Source organism: Eulemur rufifrons, chromosome 15 (assembly GCF_041146395.1).
Source record: "Eulemur rufifrons isolate Redbay chromosome 15, OSU_ERuf_1, whole genome shotgun sequence".
NCBI lineage: Eukaryota > Metazoa > Chordata > Mammalia > Primates > Lemuridae > Eulemur > Eulemur rufifrons.
Genome location: NC_090997.1, coordinates 92,295,107 through 92,308,783, shown reverse-complemented (window position 1 = coordinate 92,308,783; position 13,677 = coordinate 92,295,107). Strand labels below are relative to the sequence as shown.

Genomic DNA, 13,677 nt, shown 5'->3' with positions numbered 1-13,677 from the left:
GGTGGCCAAACACTAATGCAATCATAAGATACAAAACAATGGAGTAATGATCCTTTTTACATTTAGGTGTGTCAGAATTCCCTTCAGAGGCAGCGTTCAGTTCTGGCAACCACATTTTAGCAACGATGTTGAAAATTTGGAGAAATGTTCAAAGATCAAGAATCAGGAAGAGAGGAAAACTGCACCACACTTTAAAGGGACCACTGAAGCTATTCTGCTAGTCACACAATTTTATATCCTCCTCCCCAATCTCTCCATTTTTTTTCTCTAAACAGAGCTATCTAGAGTGAAAGGGTAGAATAGAAAAGACATGAGAGAGGAAATAAGTGTGTTTGGTGTGATGTAATTTACAATTTAAAAATAATAGTTAAGTAGAGATGGAATGTTCTGCATATTAACTCAAAATGCATCATTTAAAACTATCCAAAAGAAAAAATTCAAGCTTAGTCTAAAGAAGTAACTCTTTACCGGAGTTACTAAAATAAAAAACAAACCCAACCCAGCCAAACAAAGTATGCTAGATGTAAATAACAATCAGGTTCTTTTTTTTTTTTTTTTTTTTGAGACAGAGTCTCACTCTGTTGCCCAGGCTAGAGTGAGTGCCGTGGCGTCAGCCTAGCTCACAGCAACCTCAAACTCCTAAGCTCAAGCGATCCTCCTGTCTCAGCCTCCCAAGTAGCTGGGACTACAGGCATGCACCACCATGCCCGGCTAATTTTTTCTATATATATTTTTAGCTGTCCATATAATTTCTTTCTATTTTTAGTAGAGATGGGGTCTCGCTCTTGCTCAGGCTGGTCTCGAACTCCTGAGCTCAAACGATCCGCCCACCTCGGCCTCCCAGAGTGCTAGGATTACAGGCGTGAGCCACCGCGCCCGGCCCAGGTTCTTATTTGAGTCAACCAAATGCTATTTAAAGGTCCTTTTCAAAATTAAGTATCCATTACTAATATTAATATACTTTATCTAGTGAAGTAAACCTCATTTCTCGATTTTGATGACATCTATGGCCTTGATAGTCTCCCTTTAATTGAAATCATCTTTTTGAGCTTGATCTTTGGGACTTTTTATTTCTAATCACAGTTAAATAAATTATTTCTATTCAAAAAGAAATCTAGGTCAAACTGAGAAAAACATTCAAAAAATAATACACTGATGTGAAGACAAGTTTGTTGTTGAAGAACTAGTTCTCTCCTATAGTGTCTGGTTTAACCCAAGGTTTTCTGCTGTAAAAAGATAAATTTCACAAAACTTCAATTTTCAATAAAATATAATTTATTAGTACATAGAGAAGAATAAGTATAGTGTAAAAGGAAATTATATGAGTCAAATAAACATGGAAATATATGTTTGATGTGCAGAAATTGATTTGTATTAGCAAATTGCTCTGTTTTTAAGTGAAATATGAATACCCTTTCAAAAACAATTAAGGAAAGTAAGTATAAATAAAAATAACATAATTATAATAAATATAAATAAAAACATCAATACATTGACTTTAATCAAATGAGTATTTAAAATTATGTTTAAGTGTATAATTCCAAACATAAATAACTACACACAAAAATATTAATGTTTATCAGATTTTCTCATAAAACGTAAATGTGAAACTTGCCAAATTTAATAGAAAGTAAAAATAATTTGAGCCTGTTACAATTTGATAATATCTTCAAGTTTAGTAAAATCTGACTGCAATATCAAGAAAATTTACCTCATGAAAAACAATAGAAAAAAATGCTAAGAGTTTAATAAAACATATACGTTTTAAAAATTATTAAAAAAATCAGTAAAAACTCAGTGAAAATAAAATTTTGAAACTACTAATGTGTGTGTATATATATACATATATACATACATATGTATATGTATCAATTAGATTAAACAATTTCATCAAGAATGTAATCGCTTTCATTTTTAAAAAGTTTCATAAAATCTCTAAAACAGCTCAAAAGTGTTTTAGGTTTTTTTTTATGGAGTTAACATGTTTTTAACTTATCTTTCATTCCTACAAAACCAGTATCCATTAAATAAGTATGTCTTAATTCATTCAAAATAATGTATAGAATCGAAGGTTGCAATGAGCCTCAGAAGTCAAATACAGCCACAACTCAAAGAGAAAAATGAAGTTCAAAGCTATATAGCTGGAGAATAGAGGATCAGAGCTAAAACAGATCTCTTGGTTTCCAGTCCAGGCACACACCATCCTTTGTCATGAATCCCTAAAACATGAGTGTGGGATTTAAATAAACAGAGAGGCAACGTGGTTTGAGTGAAGGTCAGCGATCAGGGTCTATCATTCCACAGGAGTAACATGCCAAGTGCTTCTGGCCCCTGAAGGAATTTATGTAGCCCTAGAAAAATCTATGGGGGTGTGAGGGGGTGAGTGGCTGTGTAATCTCAATTTTCTGAAATACAGAGCAGAATAAAAACCCAGTGGGGAAAAAGAGACAGTCATTTGGCTTAGACCTAGGACTAAATGAGCTCTTTAGATCCATTTATGTTTTAAGGATTGATATGATTTTATGATTTCAATAATTAGAACTTCTAATGGTTTCTTTTTGTCATAATTTCTTTGGGGAGGAGGGGAGAAAAAGAAGCAGAGAGGTAATGAATGCTCTAGCATTCACATTAAGTATCTCATGTTGTCAAATAAACGGGACTTCTATATGGAAAGACCAGGGCCCTTTTCTTGTTAAGTAGATTGAAAACACCTCCGCCCTACCTTCTCCTGGCCCCTCTACAAACTGCCATTCTATTATACGGGGAGAACAAACTTTATACCTACCTTATTCTTGGTATAAAGATAAGGCACCAGCTTTTGGAACACCTTTGGCACTTGTTCCATTGTGTCATTATTAACAACATGTAGCATACAGACTGGAAGTGTAGTATATACTTTGGGAAGCAAAATCATATCTTGAGGAACCAAAAATGTTTCTCTGTAATTACAAAAGCATGAACTTTCCCTTGACATGGATCTTAAAGAAAGTCTGAAATTAGGCTTAATGCCGAGAAATTAAAAAGAAGTCTAAAATTCCAAATAAGTATAAGGTATACATATTATTTTCTTTTAAAAATTATTATTAATATGCTATTTTCATGTAAATGAGAACTCCACTAATAAGTTCCATTTCATAAGTAATTTGTGACTTTTACCAAATATGCTGTTGCTTAGAAATAAAATATTTTTCTATAATAAAAGCATATTAATGTATTATATTATTTTTTCATGCATATAATTAACATTCTTCATATTTTGATGAAAGAAACATAAATAAAAATTTCTATAATATCTCATTCAAGTATAGCAACTTTGGAAGAATTTTAACTAAGTCATGAAAGCAACCTAGAAGCCAAGACTTTTATTACTATCATAAATAAAACTCTACAGATATGAATATTGCCAGTATATAGACTATACCTGAATACTATAAACCAAGTATTTGGTGGCTGATCTTGATAGGTCACAGTATAGTCAGCAAAAGCAATCTTAGTTTCTTCATCTTGATAGCATGGATAAGATTCCATAGACTTGCACTTGCTTTTAAACATTAGTCTAGAAGTGTCAAAATATATTAAGTATCAATGGCAATAGCCACTTTTAAAATAAACTCCATTTACAAAAAAGAAATAGGCAAAAGATAATATAGAGTATTACAGGACACTGTTTGCTGGATTGAGTCCTTGATCAACGTTGGGGGGGGGGCGTCGTGTGGTCCATGGTACATGGTGCCAAAGCAGGGGAACCCATTCTAGGTCAACCATAACAGATGTCTCTCAAAGATGCTCAAGGTTACCTGAAGCTCTTAGTTAAAGGAGAATGTAATTCATGATCAGGGGAGTTATCAAAGTTTATAGGTGGGAAATCAGAACCAAAGTTCAAACTATAAAGATAAGAAAACTAGAAGCAGGCAAACCAGCAATAAAACTGGGTGAGAGTCACTGAATGATCTCGAACTGAGGTATAGAGTAGAGATGAGAATGGAGTTTAAAGTTAGAAACAGGTTTGGAAAAATAGATTTAACAAAACTGAGGGCATGAACAAGGGGAGAGGGCTACAGTTTTCCTTCTGCAAGATTTCTGGTGAATGAGGGAGTGGAGCATGCTATGGTTAAAACAATTATGGGCTGATATTTCACCATGTTTGCCCCCTGGAAGGCTGTGGCATACTCCAGAACATGATGGAAATGATGGTGTGATGGATCTTCCATGTTTTATCCCTCCCATTCAGCCATAAACTAGATCTAGACTTAGTAACACCAGGACTATGGGGTCCTTTATACAATAAAGGCATTAGCTGGGATGGAAGCCATTATGGCCATAGAGAACCATTCCCTGCTAGAGGTCTAGACAGAGCTGGAGGTGTTCTTGTCTTCCAGGAGGCAGATGGTTTCACTGATTGTAAGTGGGAAGCCAAGCCATCCAGGTCCTTATGGAGGATAGAATTCACATGCTCCATTTGATCATTGGTCTTTGTCAGTAGGAGGAAATTAACAGGGTAATACTTGGAAGGGATCTAAAAGGCCTTTGAAAATGATGACAGGAACCAAGAATAGGGCGACCATGTATCCCGGTTTGCCCAGGATAGTAGTGGTTTGTAGTCCTGGTATAGCTATGAATAGTTCTCCATCTTTCCTTGTCAAAGTGTCCCAGTTTGGATGATCAATAAATACATGGTCACCCTAGCTAGGAACTACAATGTGTCTGTTAGTGCAGAGAACTGCTGTATTGGAGCTGGCCAAATCTACACATCTACAAATGGCTGTGCCAACACAGGAATTAAGCAGTTCACAGAGGGAACTGTATGTAATGGGACCTGCCACCATTCTAAAATAAGGGTGGGATTTAGAGTCTTCCCAGATTGTCACTGTTGCCCTCATACATTCTACACTTTTTGACATACCTCAGGAAATCCTAATAAATAGAGGCCCATCACAATCCTGCTGTACTACGTGGAATATATTGAATGACCCAGAGAGACATCCCCGACAGAGCTGGAAGATTCAGACTGAATTAAGAATTACTTTTAATTTAGTCTAATCTGACTCCTTAATAGGGGAGCTCATTTTCTATTAATAGCAAATCACCTTCATGAAAATTAGGTATAGAATTTGAGCCAGAGGTCATCCTATGGTAGGCCCTACCATGATTCCAAATGCAGAAGCAAGTTGGAAAAGGTTTGTGCTCTCTGTGTACATCCATACAATTAGAATTTTAGGCAAAAGGGTACTCCTTTTAGAAAACAGGCATTCTAGAGCAAAAGTTAATCAAGTTGGAGTTATCAGGCAGTAACAGCGCCTGTGGGCCAGGATTAGGGTGATGTGAGCAAGGCATTCATTCTTGGGGTTGGGCAAGTGTAAAGCTGGATTTTATCTTTAGTTACAATTTTGATATTTGGTTCATCATTTTTTTTCATTAATTTTAGGCTATTTTAAATTTTTACATATTTTATATATAACTTTCTATTTGTCTCTTGATTAGAAATAGAAATTCAATTATATTACCCTTGAAAGCAGCAGCACTTTGTCTTAATTCTAACAGCTTTCATGTAGATTTTTTAATATTTTCTATACACACAATCAAATCATCTGTTAACAGTGGAGGTATTATTTTATCCTTTTAAATTCTAGTGACTTTTATTTTACTTTATTATATTTTTGCCCTTCTTGGAATTTCAGGATTGCCTTGAATAGATGGGTAGGCATCTTTTTCTCATTCCCAAATTCAGACAAAAGCTTTCAAAAATTTCACTACTAATTGTGTTTGCATTAGTTTTCGTTTTTGTTTTTATATTTGATTCCTTCATATATTAAGGAGGGTCTTTTTTAGTCCTTGTTTGCCAAAAGATATTTTTTAATTTTGAAGGTATTTTAAATTATATCAAATGCTTTTTCTGAACCCATCTATATGACTAAATCTTTTGTCCCTTTTTATTATTAATGCGCTAAATTACAGTGACTAATTTTCTAATATTAAACCACCATTGCATGAGTGGGGATGGGAAGACCTACTTAATTATGAGGTACTACCCTTTTTAGACAAATCCAATTTTGATTTGCTAATATTTTATTACATAATTTTTGCATCTATGTTCAGGAGGATGATTTGTTTGCAGTTTCATTTCTTACATTGCCCTTGATTTTTTGTGTCAAGGTTATGAGTTGGAAAATGTTTCTTCTTTTTCTATTCTCTGAAAAATATAGAAGTAAGATTAATCTTATTCTTAAATTCACTAGATAAGCCATACTGCATAACACTAGAGAGTACATCATGCAACCCTTTCCTACTAGAGTATTACTTAAATGATTATTTTAAACAGTAATAATTTAATTATTACTCTTATTTGTAATATTGCCAGAACCTTAGAACTTTTTAAAACCCGACTGGGTTTTGCATTACTACTGTCGTTAATTTACTCCTACATATAGCTAATTAGTGTGATTGTCCTTTGAAGACAGTATTTCTTATTTCTGTGGCTGCTTGTAAGGCTTTTCTTTTAGTCTTCAATTTGCAGCAGCAGTTTGACACCAATGAGTTGAGGTGTGGTGTTTTCTTGTTGGTGGTGGTGGGTTGTTTTTGTTTGTTTGTTTGTTTGTTTGTTTTAAATCTTTCCTGCAGGGGGTTTACAGAGTCTCTTGAAAATATGAAAATATGAGTTGATGCCTTTTATCAGTTTTGGAAAGTTCTCAGCTACTATCTTTTATATTCTGGGATGCTAATTATATACATGCTTGACTTTCCAAGCATGTCCCATGTGTCCCTCATGCTATTTCCTTATTTTTTACTCATTTTCTCTTATGCTTCAGCTGGGATACTTTTTATTGACCTATTTCCCAGTTCACTAATCTCTTCTTCTATCCTGCCTCATCTTTTATTAAACCCATGAATTAGTTCTTAATTTCAGTTATAAAAATGTTCATTTATGTAATTTGCATTTGACTGTGTTTTATTAATTAAATTCTCAAACTTTTAATCTATTTTCTCTTCCTTTATTTTTTATTTTCTTGGGCATTTTCATCATAGAAATTTTTTAGAAGTTTTCTTCTGTCACCTCCAACAACATCTAGATCACCAGAGGGTCTGCTTCTTTCAAAATAATATATTTCAATCGTTTATATATATGTGTGTGTGTGTGTGTGTGTGTGTGTGTAATTTTCTCTTAGTTTTGTTCAGATTATGGCTAGAATGCAGCTTTTCTAAGGCTTAACCTACTGCTGATTTGCCCCCGTTTAGGGACTGTTGTCCTCTAGGAATTTCACCCAACTACTTTAATTGTTTACTGGGATGCCTTCTTCTACAAGGTCCTAAACTCTAATTTTTGTCTTCTCAGCACCATAAGATTGGGAAACTGTTCCGCTTTTCAGAATTTTTTAGATGTGTGCTTAGAATTTTAGGTATATGCGACTGAAACATAAATGAAAGTAGCAAGTTCCATAGAAATGTTTCAGATAAAATACCGAGGAAGTTCAAAAGCAATGGCATTTTTCTAGCTTCAGTGATTGGGAAAACTCAGTAAATATGTTAGTATTCAAACTGAACTTTGAAGGACACCAATTTACTGCAATAAGAAATATCATTTTACTGCTTTACCTTAAGAGTGAAAGTGAATACTGTTCTAAATTCGGTTCCAATATAGCCCAAACTTTTTGAAGAGTATCTGCAACACTGATATTTTCTTTTGTGTCTAAAAATAATAATAAAAGTAACAATATTAAAGCTATAAGTTGCCTAAAAGATCATCTTGTCCACAGCCTGCATTTTTATAAGTGGAGGTGAAACTCGCAAATAAGACAGTATCCAAAGTCATGAGCTTTATTAGCAGAAAAATCATATTTAAAATACAGAGCCATAAACTTCGATTCAAGAGCTCTGCTCACCATATTATGCTGTTTCCCTTCATCTTTAGTTTAAAAATCATAAATTGTTCTTTGATCTAATTTAAGATAGTCATCAAAGAATTTACATATAGAGATCTCTGTTACACCAAAAATTTTTTATGAAAGATCATTTCTCAGAAAAGTAAATCCATCCAGTTTTTCTAAAGAACAATGGCTAATAGAATCTAGGTAGAGCTCAATCCACTGCATTATCTGCAAATGGCTTAAAAGTAGTTGATTTAACAAGAAAATGTGAATGCATATTAAGTGCCTGTAATTTACCATATGGGAAACTGGCATTCTTTTTCTAATTATCCTATCTTAATTTCTTCATGTGCATACCAGTATCTAAAATTGATATCTTAATATATTTTCTTATCTATTGTATGCTTACCACCACTAGATATAAGATTCATCAGAGCAGAAACCTTATTTGTTTTACTGATTTCCATAAGGCCAGAATCTATAACATTACTGTACACACACGCATCTGCTATGGCTTGAATGTGAAACCATGTCAACCACTTATGTTGACAGTTCACACGTTGGGAACTTAATCCCCAATGCTTCAGTGTTGAGAGGTGGGACCTTGGAGATGATTAGGGAGTGAGTTAGTTATGGAGGAAGTGGGTTCCCAATGAAGGGATGAGTTCTGGTCCCCTTCCCCCACCTCTCTCTCTCTCTCTCTCTCTCTCTGTCTCTCCCTCCTGTGCTCATGTACATACTCTCTTGCCCTTCCACCTTCCACCACAGCATGAGGCTCCCTCGCCTTGACCTTGTACTTCCCAGCCTCCAGAATTGTGAGAAACAAATCTCTGTTCTTTATAAATTATCCAGTCTGTGGTATTCCATAATAGGTGCACAAAATGGATTAAGGCACCATACATTTAGTTTGATGAATGCATATATTTTTTTCTAACCGAAAAAGAAACATAAAAATCAGACTAACATTTTACTATCACTAAACTATGCAATATGGTCTTACTTTTTACCTTTGTATATCTGAAGTTTTTACTGCTTAAACATTTTGACTATTGTCATTAAATGTTTCAAATAGACGTATTTTTACAAGGAAATGTTTCAATATATGGGAAGAATTCTATTGAAGGTCAGATTTTTTCTATCAAAATGTCCACAAAAATCACAGAATGAAAATGATTGAATATAATTTTGCATCTGCCATGTTTTATTTTAAGCTGATAAGATAGACATAGACTGCTTCTCAAAAATATTTTATTTCATATGCATAAATGTATTTGAGTTAATAAATCTAAGAATACACTTCAAATGCATTTTATGCCTCCTATGTATGTCACCACAGACATACATAGAGGCTTCTTTATCATTCACTAATTCATTTATTTATTCACCCATTTCTTTGAAAAATGATCTAGAAATGTAAAAATACCTATGAGTTAGCTGAAGCTGATTAATGCAACACAGTGCTAGGCACTGGGGATGTATACAGAAAAATCCTAGTTCCGTGTTTAAAAGAACTCATAATTGGAATCATTCACGCATTCATTTATCCATTCATTCACTCCTCCAGCAAGTCTGTATTGTGTGCTTACTATGTGCCAAACACTGTGCTGGGGACAAGAGAGTGAGTGTGTTGACATGCTTCTTGATCTCAAGCAATTTCAATATTTGTAGGATAAAAATTAATTAGCTGGGCCATAAAGTAGGGTGACGCTAAAATACTTTCCATTAACATACATAAACAAATATTCATTCTTACATACACAAGTTCATTTTATAAATGTTTGGAAAATTATACCTGGTAGTCTGGCTCTCATAAGTAATCTAACGTAAGTCCCTCTCCACATGGCTTGAATTTTAATTGCTGCTGCTACCTCCTCAGGAGAATACTCTTTATCACTTGTTGGCATACAATATTTAATGTCTACCCATTCCGCTGGAAAGAGAAAAAAAACTTTGAGCTGAAAGTCATATTTAATTCCTTCCCCAAGTTTCAGTGCCTTTAACTACTAAAGCCCTCTGGTATATGAAATGCCACAATGGGAGATTTATCGTCATATTTAACATTGCCCATTACAGGTGGTCCTTTTTTTTTTTGAAGGTGAACATTCTAGAGGAGGGAAACACATGAAATAGTGACACCTTAGTGAATTACTACTGTTGATTCCTCTCTGACAATAGCCAGAGGTTTCTCTAAAAAATGAAAGGAAATGTTAAAATGGTGAGAACAGAGCATGGGAAGGGGAGGCGAGTAGTTACTTGGGTTGGAGGATCTTCCCAGCATTCCTCAAATCATATCTTATAGATTAGGGACTTTCACCTTTTTTAAGGTTAGGAACAGATAAAACAGGGAAATCTGGGGCTCCCCTGGAAGTATGGATGGCAGGGATGGGAGCAGGGCATACTTCTCAGATCCCTGCACCCCTGAGCTTCCCAGAGCAGAGCTAGAACTCCACGACTGCCCACGCAGACCTGTCCTACCTACACCACAAACACTTCTGGTGCACTTTTCTCAAGTTATTTATCTTACATAAGGCCAGGAATTCCTTGATTAGATATCTAAAATTAATCAGTACCTAAAGAAACCTCCTCCAAGGAGGAATCAAGTAACTCCAGGTCCAAAACCATAGCACGGAATGCAAATTTGAAGTTTGGAAGAGGTTTTGTTGATTGAACTTTTTTCATTAAGCGCCATAAAGAAATATGAAAAACCTGAAATACATAAAATACATTTATATATCTTTTAAACCAAGAAAATACTATTACCCGGTCAGAGAAGCTCTAAAAATCTTTAGATACTCTACAAATAAAAAAAACATTTTGCAGATATATACACAATCTAACAGAAGACTCTTTGAAGTTTCACTTGCCCAGGAAAAAACCAAAATTATTATTTGACTATTTCTAATTTAATAAAATTAAATCACTGTAATAATGTTTATAATATACACTCAATCAAAATATAGCATTAAACTGGCTGAGGAGATACAGCGTAAGATAAAAAGTATGATCCTTGTGCTTAAGCAAGTTAATATCATATTTCGTTGATTTTTAAGATGCCATCCAAGGCAAGACACACTGTTATTTCATGTGTTACAAAAAATGAAAATATGTTGCTTAGAGTTTTTATCACTTTCTTATCACTTAGTACTTACTCCATATTGAAAAAGCTCTTTTAGATTTATTTAGCCAAAGCTTTTTTTTTTACCATATGTCACATAGCTGTGCCATTATCAAAGTATAAAATGAATATGTTTTATTAACAAAATAGCTCCCTTTTGCAGAAGTGATGCACACACAAAGACCCCTTACATATTAAATCAAGGCTAGCCGCAAAAGGCCCATGCACAGAGGACTCTTGGAAACAGGAATGGTGACTACATATGGGCCCAGTGGCTTGGGGCTGTCTCTCACCAAGGCTCAGTCATCTAACCTGTCAGCAGCAGAAACTGACTCTGATCTTTCCATATAGTACCATCCTCTGAGGGGTCCAGTCAGTCACTTAGTGGCAAGGTGATTTCAGTGACTTCTAACAAGGTGGGCCAGTGAGTCCCTACTATAGAATTGATACCTTCATCAGGTACAAGTTTGCTTTCTCCATCCTCAGTGCTTCTACCAGCATCGTTATTCAAGAAATTATAGAAAACCTGATTTACAAACATGGGATCCAGCCTAATATATCCTTGGACCATGAGCCACATTATACAGTGAAGATTTAACCATTGAGAATAGTCTGGAACCCGCTGGTCCTACCATATACCATACACAGAATTGATAAAATTCCTGGTAGAGTGGAATGGCATATGAAAGGCTCAGTTGAGAAGCTGGCCTGGAGATGACACCCTGTAGTGTGTATATATTGAACCGAAGACCAATAGGTGGTGCTTTATCTGCATAGCTAAAACATACAGGCCTGAGATTTGAAAGCTAAAAGTAGGATTGGCTTTGCTCCCCGTCACTTGCCAAGCCTCATTTGCAGAATCTGTGCTCTTTCCCTACAACAAGGGGTTTGTTGGATTGGAGAACCTATTTCCTGGGGGAGGGAGGCAAGGGAGGCTTCCACAAGGGAATCCAGTGTGATTTACAGTAAACCTAAGCTATGACATATGCCTGGTTGCTTTATGTTCCTCATCCTGGTTGCCAAGCAGGAAAAAAGGAATTAGCACAATAGGGTAAGAGAAGAATTCATGCTGATTGTCATGTGGTACTAGGGTTTCTGCTACATAATGGGGGCATTAAGAATGTTGTCTGAAACCTGCTGGGACACTTCTTGATGTTTCCATAGTAAATGAATAATTGCAACAACCAAGGCCTGACAAGAATAAGGCAAACCAAGGTCTTGCACCGATCAGGATTGCAGATCTGGGTCACCTACCAGAACTCCAGAAACTAGAAACACTGTCTGCAAAAGAGGGAAATCTAGAATGGATGGTAGAGGACAGAGATATTGAATACCAACCATGGCCTCAAGGCCAGCAGTAGCTTTGGAGACTACAACTTTTTTGTCATAGGGTGCTTTAGTTATTTATTCATTTAATTTTAGAGCATGTGACCAGCTACCAACTTGAAGAATGGATGTCAGAGTTTACTTACTAAGGGTGGGGTCAGATTAAGGCAAATATTTCTTATGTATTACTCATGCCCTAGGTAAGGGGTTCTCAAATGGGAGTTGATTTGCCCCTCAGGCAGGGTTGTGTGATAAAGTACATAAAACTGTAAGGGTAGATACAAATTAAAAATAAGAAACTTAATCCTTCCTATAGAAAATAAGGGAAGATATTTCTCCTCCCACACCTTTGTCTTAGAAAACCTGTAATTTGTAAGTTCATTCTCTTTCTTTCTCTCTCTCTCTCATTGAAATGTACCTAAATCTTTTTAAGAACTAAATAAGTCTCTAGACATAGACAGTTTAACAAGTCAGGACAGTTTTTCTCAAGGACCCGAGAACCATCTTTTTGAAATGTTAATCAAGATAGATAGCATTCCTATCTCCCAGTTTCTTTGGGAGAGTACAAGCCTAATGTTAGCAGGCTCCTTGTTGTCAGTTGCAAAACTAAACCTTTTCAAAAGGTGTTAGAAGTTTTTTTCTCTTGTATAAAGCTAATTAATTTCCTAACATGATGGTCACCCCTAACCCCAAGTGAATTCAGGAATAACTATGTGTGGCAAATGGTATTATTGAATCCTTTCACTTGAGGACTAGTTATTGTTTATCTTGATAGCCTGTATGAAATGGGCTATATCTGCTTGCTATATAAAAGGGTGAGATTTTTCTGTCTTTACAATCTCTTAGTGGATTGCTTGTTATACACATCACCTTCTGGCTCACTCAACACTAAAATTGCTTTCTTTCTCTGCATTTGTGAAGGGGTTTTCTATGTTGGGAGATTTTGTTTTTAATTATATTTCCCCAACAACCCCCAACATCCAGTCAAATTTGAATAACAGATAAAATGAACTTTTAGTATAAGTAACTTTTTAGTATACATATATGCCCTAAATATTACACATACTGTTTGTTTTCATGAAATTAAAATTTAACTGGGTGTTTTATATTTTTATTTGCTAAATCTGGCAATGCTACCCGCCTCCAGGGGACATCTGGCAACATCTGAAGTCATTTTCAGTTGTCTAGAGGGTGGAGACCAGAGGTGCCATTAAACATGCTGCAAGGCACAGGGAAGCCCCATAACAAGAATTATCTGACCCCAAATGTCAATAGTGTGAGGATTAAAAAAAGCCAGAACCGTGGCTACCTGGTTTCAGTACAGCTGTTGGGCACAGGTCCATACATATCCGATCTCCCTCCTCAGGGAGCTCC

At 35.4% G+C, this 13,677-nt stretch overlaps 1 protein-coding gene across 6 annotated transcripts in view; it reads right to left on the bottom strand.

Moving 5' to 3' along the window:
* Window positions 1–13,677, bottom strand: part of ADGB (androglobin) — a 131,352-nt gene that overhangs the window by 31,725 nt on the left and 85,950 nt on the right. For all 6 annotated transcript variants that reach the window (XM_069488834.1, XM_069488829.1, XM_069488833.1 and 3 more), the window contains 5 exons: window positions 10,433–10,568; window positions 9,655–9,792; window positions 7,591–7,684; window positions 3,422–3,556; window positions 2,786–2,939 (listed from right to left, as the gene is read on the bottom strand). In XM_069488834.1, the coding sequence (XP_069344935.1) occupies window positions 2,786–2,939; window positions 3,422–3,556; window positions 7,591–7,684; window positions 9,655–9,792; window positions 10,433–10,568 (657 nt within the window). The remainder of the gene's footprint in view (window positions 1–2,785; window positions 2,940–3,421; window positions 3,557–7,590; window positions 7,685–9,654; window positions 9,793–10,432; window positions 10,569–13,677) is intronic.